Source organism: Hippocampus comes, unplaced genomic scaffold (genome assembly GCF_001891065.2).
Source record: "Hippocampus comes isolate QL1 unplaced genomic scaffold, H_comes_QL1_v1.1 scaffold261, whole genome shotgun sequence".
In the NCBI taxonomy this organism is placed as follows: Eukaryota; Metazoa; Chordata; class Actinopteri; order Syngnathiformes; family Syngnathidae; genus Hippocampus; species Hippocampus comes.
In genome coordinates this window covers 2,628,557-2,647,577 of record NW_017805824.1, presented here as the reverse complement: position 1 = coordinate 2,647,577, position 19,021 = coordinate 2,628,557, and the positions used below count along the sequence as shown (strand labels likewise).

At 41.2% G+C, this 19,021-nt stretch overlaps 1 protein-coding gene across 2 annotated transcripts in view; it reads right to left on the bottom strand.

Annotated features, from left to right (window-relative positions):
- Positions 1-19,021, bottom strand: part of dennd2b (DENN domain containing 2B) — a 47,984-nt gene that overhangs the window by 27,390 nt on the left and 1,573 nt on the right. Inside the window, exons 1-3 of one of the 2 annotated variants that reach the window (XM_019886899.1) lie at positions 15,321-15,465; positions 5,997-6,095; positions 1,104-2,348 (exon numbers count right to left, since the gene is read on the bottom strand). In XM_019886899.1, coding sequence (XP_019742458.1) covers positions 1,104-2,348; positions 5,997-6,070 — 1,319 coding nt within the window. In that variant the 5' untranslated portion in view covers positions 6,071-6,095; positions 15,321-15,465. Of the gene's footprint in view, positions 1-1,103; positions 2,349-5,996; positions 6,096-15,320; positions 15,466-19,021 lie in introns of those variants that run through there. The other variant, XM_019886900.1, reaches the window with a different exon arrangement.

Sequence of the window (19,021 nt, the reverse complement as noted above, 5' to 3'; positions counted from 1 at the left end):
TGCCAGACGAAATCCCTAAGTAGTGTATGGGGATGTTTGCTTGTTTTTCTGAGTATTTGTTGCACATTGGTGCGCACATACGCCATGAGCTATGTTTTTGGTGCATTAGTGCTCAGATCTATATTATGGCACTGCTGAAAGCTCGTGCCTTTTAAGTTTGGTCTGAAATTGCTGAAACCACAGGAATGTTAAACACAGTCCAAAGGATGAATGATATTTCACATTAGGGGCACTCTGAAAAAGCCCCACCCTCTCAACATATTGTATTCGATCTTGAGAAGTGAAGTTAAAAATAAAGGAAAGTTGCAAAAGTCCAGTCTTGGATTTCATAGGTATTGGACTTACTGGGTAAGCCGTGCTGCTTGTTTCGATTAAGCTGAAAAATGTCTGCATTTTCAATGCAGTCCAAGTGAGAATAAGTGCAATTTGTAAATAGTAGTGAAATAGCCAAGTAAATATGCAAATTGCAAATGAAACCACCAGTATTAAAGATAAGATCTAAACAGCTGAAAGATACTGGTTGCGTGGCAGAGTATTTGCATAAAATCCCCGTAACCTGAAAATGTCTTCAAAATTTGACACGCCACAGAGAAGAGTGCTTAACAACCTTGTCAAATGTGAATGATTAAAAAAAATCCGAAACAAATAAAAACCCTTCAAAACTGTTTAAAAAAAACTTTTAAAAAAATCTGTTTAAAAAAATCACACGTTTTCTTCCCTCCGCGCTCAGATGTTGTGGGCATCCCAGCTGAAAGCACTGAAACTATGCACCATTCAACTGTCAATCAAATACATTTTGTATAACCTGAAAAAAAAGATGCTCCTTCATCTCACAGCTTTCTTACACCTACGTATAACTACGTGTGAAGTCTCTAATGACTGGAATAGGTGTCGGTATCATTAGCTAGCCAGCTAACTGCACATTGAAATTGCATGAATCACTCGTTTAAGCCATGTCCAAAATGGTGAAAATGCTGTAACTTAAATGCTACATTTGTATTTAGAAACATATCTATGAATGTTGTTTATAGGGTTGTTGAAAAAAACAAAAAAAAACTACATGATTGAGTAGGAAAGGAACTGCTCAAAGATCCTCATCTCACCTGTCTTGTGATGGGCTGGAGTTACTGCCCACCAACTTCCCTGGCCGTGTGGTGCTGGGTGCAGGGGTCGAGGGCAGGGGCGGGGGAGTCTCACAGTCTGGAGGTAGTCCATTCACTGGCAATGTGCCCTTCTGCTCACGTTTGGCCTCGTACTCAAAAGTTCGCTTGGGTTTAGGTAGAGGGTTGATGGGAGATCCACCAGATGTCTGTTTGCTTGCTGGTTCCGGGCTCACAGACCTGACTGAAGTCACACTGAACCTTTGCCTGTTTTTTGCGAACTTATCAGGCACCAAAAGAGAATCTGGTTCCGTGGTTATCGAGCAAATACTACTGCGCTTGCTGGCGCATGTGCTGTCAAAGTCTTCGCCAATCACAAAAGATTTTTGTCTTGTCTTGTCTGAAGCATAGCAATTACTCAGATAACGCGGAGGGGGTGGGCTAGGATTCTCCTTCAGGGCTTGTTCTATCTTTTGTATCCTGTTGAGGACGGCCGAGGTCTCCTTACGAGCAGACAGGGAGCGAACAAATGCCCCAGATGACTCAGTCTTACTTATCCGTTTCTGGAAGCGACCTAAGCCGTCTTTGTCGGAAGCTCCTTCTTCTTCCTCCGTCTCTGTGTAGGAGCATTCTGAGAACGCTGTGCTCATCCTGCGAATCCCCTTAAAGTCAAATGCCTTCTCGCTACAGGGAGAAGAGAGCAAACTTGGGCAGCCCTCACTGCCTCCAATGCGCTCTCGTCCTGGCCTTTTATCCAGACACAAGCTCATCCTAGGCAAAGAGACTCTCCTGCACTCCCATTCTGAGATCTTTTTGCGCACTGTGGTGGGGAGAACACCCGTTACAGGCCTGTTAATAGAAAGTGTGCGCTTGTGACCTTGGGTAGTAAGAGATCCAAGTGAGAGTGTACTCCAACTCAGGGGTCGACCATTAAGTCCCTTTGATGGCGGAGCACCCCCTTGGTTCTCTTTTTGCTCCTGGCCGTCTTGACTTTCGGGATATTCCTTAGCCTGAGGCTTATAGATGGAGAGACGGTTGTCTAGGCAGCTGATGCTCTTAGACTTTGTGAGGGGCGGTCCACTGCCAAAGCTTGTGGTCTTGCTGTTCCAGCCAGCACGCACCAAAAAACGTCCGTCTGTCCTGAGGTACTTGCTCTGTTTCTGATAGTTCTTCCCGTCACCAAGGGGAGGTGGCTCGCTCGGACCCTCGTCACCGGACAGAGCAGGGCAAGGAGATGCAGACTGGCACCTAAAAAGAGATCATGAATAAGCAATTAGGGGATTCAAATATTTATTCACGACAACACTCAGTAGAGCGCCAGCCATTTGCCATTTGCTAGACAAGATAGACTCTTCTTTCCTTCTACTTCAGGAAATAGTTAACAACACAGAAAATGTTTTTGAGACTAGAGTGCTCTTGAGTTTTCATTTCCTTCGAGGGTGAATATCACAAAAAAACTTGTTTGATTGATTGTATGAAAATAATCGTCTCTGGAATGTCTTCCCATCTATCGAGTGACAATATGCAAACAACATCAATGTTTTCTGAGTTGCCGATGTCTGAAAATGTGCCTGTGAGCGAGCTATTATGAATTTTGCCAGAGTGTGAAGCAGTGTGGCGAATTTAATACCGTTGTCCCACACCAAGGTCTGTACCTCTGACTGGCATCTCGGCTGTGCAATGATCCACCACATTCAAGTGACGGATGGAAAGACTGAAACACTATGTGAAGTGGTTGACAACTACCAAACAACTGAGAGAAAAAAGCCATTCCCTGCCATCTTTGCACAAGATGTGTCACAATCCATGGACAGCATACTTGGGGGGGCTGCATTTGAAGGGCAATGATGTCATACTGGCATATGAAAGCTGGCCCATATCAAAGTTTCCCCAAATTCAGCCCACAAATGTGGCTTCTACTTTTTTATTTGTATTTTTGGTAGGTTGCAAAATATCCCCCAAGCTAGACCCTCCTGTTTGAACAAGGGTTGACGCAGCTTTCAGAGGTGCTTTCAGAGGTGCGTAGGCCAGGTCCTCCAAAGGATGTTGCCCATGATTTGGGTCTTGGAAAGTGACCTAGAAAACTCCATCAGTTGTCTTCTTCCGCAACTACATTGAATCACTTCCAACTCAACCCACACGCACGTCCCCAAAAACTTTTAGAAATTAGTTTTGAAGTTTAGTATGTTGATAACAACAGTCCATACAAATGCGAGGAGATAATCAACCACACATGTGAAAGGAGTCAGGCATTTTCAATTCATTTCCAAAATTGTTAGCCAACTTTTTAGAATATTCACCGCAAACTATTGAGTATTCTCGCAGCAGGAGTGTGAAATTCCGGCCAAAATGAATCACCACTGCATTACAATGCCAGCATAGGTCTATCCATTTCTCAATATCTCAGCAAACAGTAAACTATTTCAAGATTAATCAAATGCATTTTGTGTTTTACCTGTAAGTGTCTTCTGAATCCTTTCCTGTCCAATGCGGAGCGATCCTTGCTGTTAAGTGATACTAGATACTTATCCCAATGCTGCCTGAACCTGTCAGTTTCTCACAATGTTTCTTCAGTGAGGCAAACTTTCCCTGTAGACGCCGGTCTTACCTCACACGCCGTGCGACTCATAAATGTTGGGTAAAGTTATCATGACTTGGAAGCTGGGTTTGTATTGCAAAAGTGAAGCATTACGAGATCTGATGTCACAGCTTTAGTTCGAATAACAAGCAACGTGGGAGGAGGAAGCTATTAGTCGTGGCAATGCGATCCAACAATGCAGGTTGGGACAAATCTCTCCTCACACCTGTCTGCCCTTCCCTGGTTTCGATCTTCATGCTGCGGGGTGGAAGACTTTCAGAACGTATTGTAACCTGCTTGCTGCTAGCATGAAGTCAATTTAATGTATATATGTTGAAACAATGAATTTCTAAAAATGTCTTGTCAGACCAAATCAAATGTAATCTATAAATTGGCTTCTGCTTGATGTTATATTCTCATGAGAATGCAAATTCCGTAAAACAATTTTGTTTGATGAAGATTGCTATCAGATCCAAAAGAAGACATGTTGCATTCGCGTCAAAGGGAGGGTAAAAGAAGGTATTCTGAAGTAAATCGGTCCTTGGAATCGTTCCAAACTAAATGAGCAAATCACATGGGTACCATGGGAAGCAACGGAGAACTTGAAGCTAAATATTAATGGGGGATGTTTAAGATGAAACCAGACACAAAGACTCACTGACTTTTCAAACGTTGATTATTAACTTATTCACCACCAAAGTTTAGCCTCTGGGATTTTTAGTTTCGGGGGCCAGGGGGGTTGCATCCACAACTCAATCTATTGCAGTTTCATTCCAACTATTTTGCAGGTTTTCTTGCTATTTTTCTTCCCGTCATCCCCGTCTGGTTCTTGCTTGACAATCGCTCCATGTTGTTTGTGGTTAAAAAAAATTAAAGAGTAATATATGTGGTTCAAAATAAAAAAATAATACAGTAGTATATGCGGAGTTCAGGTGTTTGCAGTTCCTTAAAATATTGAAAACCAAGAGTTTTACTCTTGCAGGCGATGGGTTATAACGGATGAGGGCGGTTAGTTTTGTGTTGATGGGTTAGTTGCCTGGTGTGCGGTTGAGTCAACAACTGCATTGTTTTTTTTTTTTTTTTGTGGGGTTTTTTTTCCCAAAACTGTCCAATTCAATTGTTCGGTGTGCAGCAGGCCTATGTGGACTCCAATTGAATTGGATGTCGTCCTAAGTCCTAACACATTTGTGTTCAGCCTGAAAGTGTTACTAGTCATATAGAGAGAACAGGTTAAAATGTTTTGCAGTTAATACAATATTGCCTTGCGCATCAGGACAAGACTCAAATCCACAGCTCCAGCACGATACACAAGTGGACTACGAAAGAATTAAAGCCTCAATCAAGCATGAGCATCAACTACAGTCTCGTCTTGGTTAATAACCACAACATAGAACACTGCTTTCACTATAAGCTCCAGTCGGACCACATTTTTTTGCAAACCAAAAATCAGCCAGGACTCAAGCTGGTATGATTGTTGACATATTACATTTCACAGCCACCGCTGTAACTTTATCTTTCAGTTTGAATGAGTTTCAGAGTGTAGAGAAAACAGATGACGGACAAGTTAAGCAAGATATCCTGTATCATTCCTTAAGCTTGTTTCTCTCATCAGCTCACAACATGCTGCAGCTTGCTACTGTTAATAGTTGGATGGGGCCCTCGTCCAGGATCCAGAGACATACAGTGCTTGCAAAAGATTTTTATTTTTTATTTTTTTTAAACATGGTTAATAGGGATGTCCCGACACCGATCAGATGATCAGAAATCGGGCCCAATCACGTCATTTTCAGCATGGGAATCAGGGGTACAAAATCATGTTTTAAATGTGTTATTTTTAAATTTGTATTATTTTTATGGGTTACAAAGCAACAAAATAACACAGAAGAGTACATAGGTGGTGGACTGGTTAACATGTCCGCCTCACAGTGCAGAGGTCGTGGGTTAGAATCCAGCCCCAACCTTCCTGTGTGGAGTTTGCATGTTCTCCTCTTGCTTGTGAGGGTTTACTTCGGCTACTCCGGTTTCCTTCCACGTTTCAAAAACATGAAGTCAATTTGGATGCGCTCTTTTTTTCTAAATAATATATTACTGAGATATTGGATCAGGACTCGTTATCAGCAGATCCTCAAAATCGGGTGACTCGGACTTGGACTCGGGTGCAAAAAAGTGTGATTGTGACATCCCTCATGATTGACAGTTGTTGCCCCTTGTTTCCCAGGAGTAAAAACAAATATTCATTGAATCCCAAGAAGTAGTTATTTGGAAATTAGGAGACATGACTGTAAGAGCATGTTGAAGAATCCTGGGGGGTCACTAACCTGTCGGGGGGGTCCTGTGGAGCTTTACCCCCTCCTGCATGAGGCACAGCCTTTGGAGTCTTGTTGGCAGTCATGCTTGCCTGCAAACCGCCCACTCACCTAGTGGACAAACACATGCATGTTCATCGACTCGTGGACAAAATTGTAAATCATAGAACAACATAGAACAACCAAAATAAATTGCCTTTTTTTTTTCAACTAGCTATACAAAGTGTTTTAAAAATGTCAAATAACAAAAATGACAATTTGACACATTGTGTCAGCTGAGTTGAATTCAAGACATTATTATGCCAGATACTATTTGCCAAGACAAATGATAACGGAGCATACAATGTGGCTAAATCCCAGCAGATCACAGGTACATGTTGTGTGCTGCGCGTGAATGCACTTCGCAGTGATGGGGAAAAAAAGCAGTTTCACCGCCCGCATGTTCGCCCTCAGACAAGAGGCCATTACTCATGAAAATCACATTTCCCAAAGTAGTATTAAGTGACCCTGTGCAGAAGGCTCATAGCAATTGCTCTCCAGCACAATGAGGTCAGATGGAGCTCCTTCAAGATCAGAGATGAAAAATGGGTGGGCACTGAGTCGCATGTCATGTTTACAGGAAGTTGTTGTATGAAGAAGCCAGCCAACCAGAAGTGTGGCTGAGACCTATAGAGACAGATGAGAAGAGAGAGGGAGCATTCCTGCTGTCAGCTATTTCCTGTGACTGTGGACCATGCTGCGGGGACGGCGCATGCATCATGATTAGCTTCATGAGACAGACTATGGGTTTAATGCATGACAATAAAAGGGCAAAAAGAAAACTTGGCACAAACAAGTGTGATGTTCAACAATAAAATGTATATTTAATGAATATTGTGTGCACAAGGCACAGATGACCTGCCATCTTTTTAAATCCCTGTTCATCTCCTGTATCTTGGATTGATTTTCTACTCCATTTCACAAATATATTAAGATGACAAATTGCAAAGAATTCCAAGGAGTGTCATACTGACGTTTTTAATTATAGCAGCTCTCACTGTCCCATACCTGGCTTTTGGTATTTAAAGTCATACCACTGCTTGAATGACTTGACCTTTACATTTATTTATTTATTTACTTATTTTTAAAAGCTACAATCAGTGAGTCGCAGGGGCCCAGGATGGACTTTTCAGTGTAAACAACAAGGCGTTAGCCAACTGACTTCCTGAGCTCTGATAGTATCTCCCCTCGCAAAATCCCAACGAGTAATGAGCCAACCTCTGGAATACTATTCCACCGCCTTGCCGCAGAGCTACCATGTTATTTGAATAATAACTGAATAATGCATCTTCTCATACGAGCAAATAACCTAATTACAAATGTTTCATCAGAAATTGGAACATCTCAACATTTACGCTTTACTTATAATAATACAAATGCAACGGCACCTTGACTTACAAGCTTAATTCATGCTGTGACAACACTAGCAAAGCTAAATTGAGTTTAAAAAGAGAAAGTCGTTTTGAGACGTATTATTGTGTAGATCTCAAAACAATACTCGGTACTCGATAGTGCAAAATAGTGAGAATAAAGCAAATAACTTTGTTAATATTGTAAATTTAATAAACTTTGAACTTTGAGCTCCTCATCATGGCTGACGTCAGCCATAAGCGTATTCTGGTTTTCTAATGTAGCTGTCATCTTATTTTATTTATAGATACTTTAATTTGTTTATTAATTGTAATACTAAGTTTCTGTTCACAGCTACTTGCTCTACGCCCAACTTCTGTGAAAAGTGTGCTGTACCTCTAAGCACTTAATTGGGTCTTTCCTGACTGCATTTCATATTAACGATTCACGTTAACTTCTCCATCTTCTCATGTTCTCTCTCCTTGCGTGGTGTGTGGCATGCTTGACGACTCCTCGTCCGCCTTGAGTGAAGGTGCTACTTGTCAGAAGGGTAGCTTACGTGTCACCACGGAGCTCAAGATTAGTTAGGGAGAGGAGAGAGCTGCACATTGTGGCGCAAGCTAGCTTAGCTTGCGCCGCAATTAGCTGGACGTCGTTTGTCAAGAAACGACCTCCAGGAGTATGGGTGACAGAGTTTAATCAGCTCAGAGCTGGTGAAAGTAACCTGTTCACAGTCCCATGATTAGTGAGCTTGGGGAATAAGGGCCTTAAAAAAAAAAAACGGAAAAAGAAATACAGCTTTGACAATCACAAAACCGCATTGTCTGAGATCACGATTTTGATCCCAAAACGATTATTTAGCCCTAGTAAACAATGCAACAGAATTTGGTTAATTGGAAATTCAAATGTTTTCCAATGAGGCAGCATCACATAGTGGCATTACAGTGCCATCTCAATGGAAGCCTTATGTCATCAATATATGCAGATCAATGACATCTACAGTACCCATAAGGTTTTCCTCAAAACTACACACCAAACAGCAATAAAAATTCTCAGCACAAAATTGCATGCATGTGGGAAAGCCAAGATAAATGTTTCAGTTTTTAGGAAGACAAACAAAATTCTAATTTGCAAAGGGTGACTCAAAAAAATGCCCCAGTCATCATCACAATGACCTAGCTAAACCATTTCAGGTTTTTTTTTTCCTCAGGTCTTTCCATGCTCATGTCTACAAGTGCTGGAGAGGCTAATGAGTTTTCCCTTATACTGGAAAGAGGAGAACAAAGATGCCTCTATGAAACAAACAGAAAATTGCATAGAGGAGTCCTTTGTGTTCAAAGTGTATGTCTTTGAAAGGGAAGCAGGGTAAGAAAAAAAATGTATTATCAGCTTATCTTATGCACGCATATAAGTGTGTATAAGAGAGACTTAATTAAGTTGAATGTCTTTCAAAAAAGGGCCAATGCGTCCTTGACCCTGTCACGTTTGACAGATCATCTGATATCCAGTTCACCGCCCAACATGCAAGAATGTACTAATATTTGCCCAATCCATCAGGCCGCCTCAGCTACACCGAAGTATATCAAAGGCTGTTTTCATAGAATGGAAGAAACAACAGAGAGGGATGAAAACAAATCATCAACTGCATAAACAAACTCCATGAAAGGGCACTACGACTTTTCAACGATTTAATAACGATATGATATGTCAACGTTTCATTTATCATGCTATCTATTTTCATCCTGTAAGACAAACAGAATGATACCGTGGCCTCTCCAAAGACTTAAGTCCCCTCATTTGTCTCCAGCTACTCAACTATTTAGGCCAAGCTGGTCCTCAGTTTCTGCTGATCAGCAACCTGCTTTTTAAAAACCACAACCAAGCCCTGCAAGAGAAGCCAAGACTCAATGGGGAAACAAAGGATTAAAACGCTCAGCTATTTCAGCCCTCGAACTGATCCAAACGGTTGTTTAAGTATTTTGGAGATAAACAAGAATTGTCCAGCATGGACAGTGATGCTTTTTTATGTTTTGACTGTAAATGCTGCGTTGGTCCCATGCAGTGGAAGCGGGGCATTAGTCGAACACCCATCCAGTGACATGGTAAAGCATTTACAGTCCACGTCAACTCTGCATGACAAACTTATGACAGAAGGTTTATTCTGTTCATAGACCGACCATATAAAGCTCTGACAGCTTCCATAATGTCTACATGTCAAAGAGAAAACAACCGCGGTTGACGTTTCTAACGGTTGCGTAGAATCGTGCCTATATAATTACCCACGTCAAACATATGCTTTGCCTTTTTATCTCCATTTTAGCTTTAACAGTGCAGTCACGATGTATTTTGGGAATCACGGCATAGGGGGGGAAAAAAACCTTCTGAGTAACCCAGATATGAGCATGCACAGCTGCAGAGGCAGGCATGTGGAAAACAGGCTTTTATCCATCTGTGCTGCAGGGGGGGGTCAAAGACTATGTGTCATCTGACCTCAGAAACACAGTCTTTTGGCTTTTTCAAGGACATTAAGTGGATAAGATGAATTTTTGTTACTGTCTGGAAGTCTGAGTTCAGATGGTCTACTGAAAAGACTGACGGAAATTTTGTGGCTGACATTTCTGCCTTAGCAAACTGCCAGAGAAGTACGGAAAACACAACTGCAACTGTAGATGATCTTCAGTCAACAAGATTTATTGTTGATGCCCTGCTGTGTTTATGATTATGATGAGTTAAATCAATTAAGTTTTGTGGGAGCTGTTACTGAACTGAAATACCAAATTGATCGCCTCACAGCATAATTGCCAAAGTCATTTTGAACTTACTGTCACAATATCAATAAAAAAATAAAAAAAAAAATTGTTTCCATCTATTCACAGCCATCCAGGACATGGTAATCTGCAAAGGTTTACTCGAGGCAAGTGGACTCTTCTTGCTTGTAGAATTTGTTGTGTGTGTTTTTTTTTTAAATGTTCAACAATGTCTTTAGCAACTACGCCATTAGGCTAACAAAATAAAGAAATAAACTGAGGACGACAACACATCAGAGCATAGCATAGCAATCTGTAAATGCCATGCAAATAAATATGCAGCCGACAGTCTGTGAGGAATGACATCAAAGCAATCTGATTGGAGTATGGGTAAACACTTGGAGGCGATGCCATGACTTATCTGCTGCATCAAGGCTTTTCTCTCCTTTGGAGCCTTGGATCTTGGCCTTGAATATTTCAGAAGCGTTTGTGAGTAGAATAGCGTACTCAAAACAAATAAGCTTCATACAATCGGTTCAATCTAGAGTTCAAAAGTGTTGAGTGATGGTTCTGCTTTCCTCATTCACTGACACTGACAGCTACAGTATGGTTGCCCTATTTTCATGAACTGGTGCACGTGCGCACACGTAAAAATTGGCTGTCACGTACAGGCGGAAGATGGGGGGGGGGGGCTTGCAGCGGTCAACTTTACATCGTCTGCAAGTGGAGATCTTCATTATAAATGTACTTTGCACACTCTGATCTCCAGTGAGTGCATTATGCTTCCGCTATGCAGACCACGCGCCTCTCCTGCGGTGAATTTAAAGAGAATGAGGGGAGCCGCTTTGATTGGCCAGGAATCAGGCCAGCTGTGTTCACTCCCACAGTGGCACCAACACCCAGGTCGACAAAAATACCAAAAGAAAGAAGACTCCACCCATGCACACAATTAGACAAGCCTTTGCACTAGACTTGGGCTGGGCATGAAAAGTGGGTCCTATAATGTTAACTGGGAGGGTTGGTGGTGAATGCGCCACAAAAAGAAGATAGTGTAATAGTGTTACTGTGACTTCTTAAATTCACACAGCGTTCAACCAAAATGTTGATGAAAAATACCTCACTTCAGGTAACCGGTCAGCAGTGAGCCGCTGCAGCCTTGCGCTGACCCGGTACTGTGGGCATCAGGACCTTCGCTTAAACTATTATGGAAAATCCACCATGCGGAAAAAAACAAAAATGCCTCTATTCCTTGGTAGCCAACAAGTGGGTATAAGAATTAGCAAACAGAAGCAGAGCAAAATGAACTGCTGAGAGGATTTAGAAGCAAAACAGAATTTGTGACATTTCTGGTAAAGGTACGCTGATCACCACTTTTTTGATTTTTAATTGATTGCACTTTCCCAAAAAATAAAACTTCAAATCGATAACTTTTAGTGTTATGGGAATACTCTGTCACGCTTCCACCATAGGAGCTGTGGCTAATAACCTTGATGCAGTGACACATGGGAGAATATTTTGTGTCCAGGATGCAATTGTAAAGGTGGTTCTTCTGCATGAAAGCAGGCATTGCTCAAGAAGCAAAGCTTTACTGCAAAGCTCACATTTCACCAGTCATTATGGGTTCTAACCTCACCAGTGGTCAAGACCTTTGGGAAGTGACTGAAAGAATGAGATTGTGGGTCCAAGCAGCTGACAGGAGTTTCCTCTGTGAGGTGGGTGGGCTTGCGTTGAGACATCTGGAGGGAGGCTTGGATTCAAGCTCCTTCAGTTTCCATCCAGAGGATTACCGAGGTGGTTTGGGCACCTGATTGGGATGCCTTCTTACACGGTGCTAATGCAAGAACATTAACAAAGTTCCTGCTTGGTTAGAGCGGCAAAGCGTAGCGTTCCAGGAATTGAAACCGATATCAAAACATTTCACCACGTTGTTCCTTGACGCGCATAACACTCCCAATCTTTACTTTTGGGCTACAGTGACATTATACCCATGTTTCAAACTAGCCGATTTGCACAAACTCCACACGGAATGTGGAACTGGCAATCATTTGCCGTCCCTGTGAACATGAACAGTAAGAAGATGCCAAAAGCCGTAGCCATCCTTTCAAAAATTCCCCTCAAAAGCCAACACTGTCAACCAATGCCTGTGAGAAATCCACAAGATTTCTGCTCTTGGGACCAGCATTTTCAGAACACAATGTCATATTTAGCTGCCCTTGTTGATAACATGTTTAGGTTTGGATCAACTAAAAAAACACAAGTTTTCTTAGCGTATATCTCAAATGTGTTATGTTTGAACGGCTCCTTTCCGGGGATTTATTTAACACCCAAAACAAAACAAGACATTTCTTCGGAAGATTATATTGTTCATGCCACTCAAATGACCACAGAACCAGATGTGAATCTGACAAATACACTTACTCAAAGACACAACGATAAAATCTGACCTTCCCTATCAGAGTTTCCTTTTCCATCAACAAGCAACAGAACGTGTCTGTACTTTTAGAGTCACCACCTACAACTTGTATTCTCACAAAGCTGAATGCTTCTGACGTTGTCCAATTTGGAATTCATCAAATTTTATTTGCAAGAATATGCCTCTAAAGCCACATAAAAACCTGAGAGTGAATTTTATATTTTCTTTGAAATGTCCTTGTTTCAATTTCCACGGCTCCTAAATCACAACCAATAGCAGGTTGACCACCGTGAGAGGTTCCGCTGTAGCTTGGAGTTCTCCACAGAATAACAACTTCTACTGATCAGCAACAATTTCAAACATGTATTAGTTACGAGGTCTAATCTCTAAAGTGGGACAATAGATCTGCACTATAAAAGTTCTTCCACAATCTTTGCAAAAGCCTTACATGCTACTTGTGAATTTTGAGTTCAAAAGATGGATTGCATGATTTACAGGTACTCTATACTAAGCTCGGGCACGCAAGCATCAGCCTTGGGAAGAGATCTTTTATTGTGATTCTCAATGAACAAGAGTCCCTTTGAGGGAAAATGGGGAAAGGCCAAATTCTCTCTTGAATTACTGAAAAGGGACCAGCAAAGAATCTGCTCAATAGATTTTGTTGTTTGTCCTTTCGAGGGACGCGGGACAGGGTCTAAAATGCTCTATAAAGAAAATTAATTCTCTCCCGACAAGCCATCACTACACTGAACTCACAATAGTACCAATACTATTCTATGTAGCTGCTACTTTATTTTAAATGTAAAAGATTCCATAATACTACATCACTGTTATTGTTGGTACATATAACACTGTCATTTGGACTGAGTAACTTAGTCTGTTTTAGTAAACAGTCCTTTTTAGATTTGTAGCTTGATTCTTTTCCCTTTCTATTTTGTAATTTTGAAACACAAGCTTGGTGTTGCACTCTAATTCTGTTGTATCCGCACCATACAATGACTATTAAGGCTTTCTATTTCAAATGAAATGTCGAAAGCACATTTCAACCTACAAGGATTGCAAAGACATGAAACATATGCATTCGTGTAAACACATGTCATTTCCTCAACATAATAATGCAAGTGAAAAGAAAAGACCAACATTCCTAAAAGGAATCAATTGTATGTCGCATTGTAGCTGGCACAGGGTTTAACATCTCAGAAACTAGCAAGAGCTAAAAAAGTAAAAAGTAAATCTCTGTCAGATTTATTGATAAACTCACTGTACTTCAATAATTATTTATTCATTCATTCATTCATTTTCCGAACTGCTTTATCCTCACTAGGGTTGCGGGGGATGCTGGAGCCTATCTCAGCTGTCTTCAGGCAGTAGGCGGGGGACACCCTGAATCGGTTGCCAGCCAATCGCAGGGCACACAGAGACGAACAACCATCCACGCCCACACTCATACCTAGGGACAATTTAGAGTGTTCAATCAGCTTGCCATGCGTGTTTTTGGAATGTGGGAGGAAACCGGAGTACCCGGAGAAAACCCACGCAGGACCAGGGAGACTATGCAAACTTCACATAGGGAGGCCGGAGCTGGAATTGAACCCGATACCTCTGCACTGTGAAGCCGACGTGCTAACCACCAGACTACCGGGCCGCCCATAATTATTTATTATATTTAAATACATTGTACATAAAACTTAAAATATATATTTTTTAAACAAACATTTCTTCAGGACTGAATGTATTATTATTATATTTAAATACATTGTACATAAAACTTAAATAAAATATATTTTTTTAAACAAACATTTATTCAGGACTGAATGTATTGTACTTAAAAGTGAAATTCAACTAATAAAGTAATTAAAAATGCACTGTTCTGGATTTTAAAAAAGTTTAAACAGGCCGTATGCAAAGGTTTATGTGTTATGCTATTCTGGGTGATAGTTATATTTGTATTTGTAATTAAGTGATTCTTTCACACACCATCAGAGGGAGCCCGTGTACCAATAGTGGTACTCGTGCTACACTGAGAATCACTGTGACTGTGCATAGAACATTTAAACTACACAAAAAAATGGTATGTAATATCACAATACAGTAAGATATCAAACATGCTTAACATTAACAAAGAGAATTGCTTGTAACCATATACTGCATCACAGAGGATGGGCTGCATTTAAAAGAAAAGCAGTTTCTACTATCACAAATAACTGTGCTCACTTGAGACAAAACAGTGTGTGTCACTCCATGTAGGTATGGGGAAAAACAAACATTTCCATTTCCCAGGATCTAAAATTCCCCAAAAAGTGACACACTGTCGCCTTCAGTCAGAACAAACTTTTGAGAACTGAACTTTGATTTTTGGGAACTTAATGCATGTACGTATGGATGGATGGATGAAGATGTTTATTCATCTTATTTTGAGGACTGACCTTTTCTCTATGACTTTTTAAAACATATTATAGAACTGCTTCGACTTTTCATTGCCTTAATGATCACTCATTCCACTTCCAATGAATACAGACATCAACACAGCAGAGATGCGATGTTGAGCCACTTGGCTCCACTTGATCGTTAAACATCACTATGACCAAATATGGTCACGTGGAAACCACTATTTTTTTGAAACGCACCTTGAAACTTTTCCACAACACCTCAATTAAAATGTTGCTTCATTTTTTTGCAGCTAAAACGTGTTTTTAGCTAACGTGCAGCCTCGCGGGTCGTTGTGAACTTCGGCTTTTGAGTGTGTGCTGTGTTTTGTTTTTGTTTGTTTGATAGTCGTTGTTTTACCTCCGAGTGGTTCCTCGAGCGCACGGCGGCTGACATTTTGAGATGTTAGTCCATTCAAGTTCGTCGGATACCTGTCTTTCGCAATAATGTCCCACTCATGTCTTTGCAAGTAAAACTGACCCAAAAAAAAGTGTGTGTGTGTGTGAGAGAGAGAGAGAGAGAGAGAGCGAGAGAGAGAGAGAGAGAGAGAGCGAGAGAGAGAGAGAGAGAGAGAGCGAGAGAGAGAGAGAGAGAGAGAGCGAGAGAGAGAGAGAGAGAGAGAGAGAGAGGAATGAAGCTCTCCAGCCGCCTTTTTGGAAGGCTGGACATGTTGTCATGGAAACGGGTTGTTTGCCCCCACTTTTGTCGTGATTTGGCCCCGGCTTCTTGCTCCTCCTCCTGCAGGCATTCATACTCGCTCTCTCGTCTTGTTTATTGTCCCGCTGGATGGATGGCAGATTTCGGATGAATATTCACGAGTGAACGGCTGCACGCACGAACGTTTGCCAGCAGGCAGCAAAAAAAAAAAAAAAAAAATGTCACGAGGACTTCCCCATGTCCACTTACAAATGCAGTCTTTCATGAACACTTGAAGGCGTCTGAATTCATTTGTGGCCTCCAAGTCATTAACGGAGACACTTAAAAAATGTGTGTGTCATAACTAATTGACATGTTCAGTCGGGTGCGTCTTAACCTTCATGGCAGAGGCTCCGTCGAACCCCTGAGAGCGATTCACCAAACCTCTGGGGTTCGATCGAACCCAGGTTAAGAACCACTGGTGTAGACCCTCAAAAACAGTGGCATTTTTCTTTGCAAACGGCCCGACGCCACGGTAATAGCGTGGACGAAATATAAAGCTTTCAATAACTTTTCAACTTAAATTTTAGCATATGGATCCAAAAGACAGACTTTTTGGGATGTCCTGGATCGTGACACAGCTCACGAGTTTCACAGATCTCGTGAAATGTACAACAAAGATTGCTTGTTAAAAATTTGTTGGGGCGCTTCAGAGACATTTTTTTTGAAAATTGTCCACGAAATTTCTAAAATACTGTATTTTATGCTAGGCCTCATGTGTTTACAAAGTTCAATGAGTTTTCACCCAGGTGTAGACCGCCAAAAACAGCATATTTATTTTCTTTATGGAAAGCAAATAAAATGCAGTTTAAATATTTTTTCTTCTTGATGAGGAGGCTGCTGGTGTCTGACACATCCACATACACAGTAGTTTACTAAAAGGTTTAATCATAGGCCAGGAGTGGCACTAGTAGTGGTGAAACGTGACTCGTAAGATACAGTCGCTCTAGTAGCGTGCCATTGTCATTCTATTAGCGTGTTGAATTGTCTTACTAGTAAGGACAAAGAGCATACAAGTACATGGACATTAAACTGAGTATCAAGGATCTTCAATAAATTCTCGAATTGATTTTTGAGTGGATGTAAATGCTGCTACGCTCCTGAGACAACACTGGGGGATTCTGAGTCTTTTTCAAAAGGATGCAGATGGCCCCTCCCCACACAACTAGTTGCATTTTATTTGCCCGCAGTGGGACCGAAATTGTCATGTCCTGTAAAGATCAAGTGTGACGATGAAGTACATGACAGCACTACAAAGCGTTCACTACACAATATGAATACATTAGATTGTCTTGGCGTCATTCCGATTTGCATGGTCTGTCGCGGTGCCTCTCATCCATAAAAGTAGCTCCACTCACCCTCTCGGGGAGTTTTTATCATCTGACAGGGTTGGACGGGAACAGAGGAAGTCAGAAAATGCAGACATCCGTCATGGCAGTGTGTAAGATCAAGTCAGCAGGAAGCCTCGCAACTTCGTCTTGTAACGATTGTCCTTCCTGAACCCTTGGAATGTCCGCACACAAAAGATGCTGTGGGAAGCAGTTTGAGCATTCGTGCCTTATCCTACGTAGCCAGCCTAAGGTTCATACTACCAGTATGCTTTTTGTCCTTCTTCTAAGTAACAGTTTGTCCAACCCTAGTGCCGTGATTCACCACTTGTACACAAAATAAACATGACTAGTAATCTACTGTCCTGCAATGGTAGCACTAATAGTTGTTTGTTTGTTTTCCCACTGGAGTGCAGAAATATCATACAGAAGTGTAAAGAAAAACTGCATGCTACTTGTACTTCTACTGACATAAAAGTCTCCTAGTTAACATTCAGTGCTTTACTTGGAGTACAAGTACAGCGCAGATGTCAACGACAACAGCGCTTTGTTTCACTAATACAGTATCTTGTAGGTGTGCTTCTTGTTTGCCACGGTTGTTCTACTGGTGTGCTGAAATGTCATAGCAAAGTGGAAGTGGAAAATGTTACTTGTAAGACAGTTATTTTACCCGTACACTAAGGATAAATGGTGTACGGGTACATGGACCTTACGATGGCTGTTTAGGATATCACACAAATGTTCAAACGGCATTAGATTTGTGTACTAGTATCTACTATGTCCTCGCTAGTAGGACAACTGGGCATACTAGTTGTACAAGTACATGTTACTAGTGAGCCAAAACTGTGCACAAGTATGGATATACCTGTAAATGCATTAAAGAAATTGTACTAGTTGACATCAGGGCATCACTAGCAGCAGTACTAGTGCCCACATATCAAATATTGCCCATTTTTGCCTCACTAATAACATATAGTTTTTCTACTAGTATGCCAGAGTTGTCTTACTAGTGTTCAGAAACACCATTCAATATAGAAGGCAGTAAAAAAATGGTATTAGTAAGACTGTTGTTCCACTAGTGCACTAATTGATTTATTCGTGAGGACAAAGAGCTAGTTTATATCTAGCACTTCAGTGGTAATACTGTACTAGTAAAGCGCAGATGTCAGTTAGAGCAGAGTTTTGCCTCACTAGTAAAAACATGTACGCATAGTTGTCCTTCTAGTTGTTCAACTATTCATGTAAAAACGTCATACAATAGTTAAAAAAACTATTAGTAAGACAGTCCCTTTATGTGAATTGTCTTTACTAGTGAGGACACAACATCTACCAGTACATAATAATAATAATGCTAACTGCTGCTAGCCACATGTTCACCGTAGGCCTCATTTGAATTGAAACGTTCTGTGAATCACGTCTGGGTTCCTTCGCACAACGTCCCTCTGGAGCATATTACAGGAGCATCCTCCAATCAAATCCGTGCAAAATTCTTCACGTCAACCAACACATGAAGCTGTGCAGATTTAAAGACTTAACATCCTTGATTTCCGAAGTGAGCTGAGTTAACAGTCAATGCTTGGACACCTGCTTAAGCCGCCATCACATTTATTATGTCAAATAAAACCGCTGAGCTCTACACATGTTTGTTTAGGATTTAGCACCGCGCCAAAATCCTCAAACATCTAAAGGGGATTATTCCACACAGCTCCGGGGCTTTTGCCACCTACTCAACAAAAATTCATCTCGGATTCTCTCGAAAAGGTGGAAATATTGAACGCTTTGGTGTAACTGACTTTCGTAGACATCATATATGCAGCATGTGCCTCTTTGCTTCCAAAGAAAAGTGCATATTCATGGTCGGACCACTGATCATAAACCACACTCACTGTCAATTTTGCAATGGTAATGCAGAATTCGATTTATAAGAATAATAATACATGTTTGGCCTCAAATGTGTCCCACTCCCATTCAAAGTAGCTCATGAAAGCATTCATTTGCATCAATATCACTTATCAATAGTCAGCAAAATTGTACTGA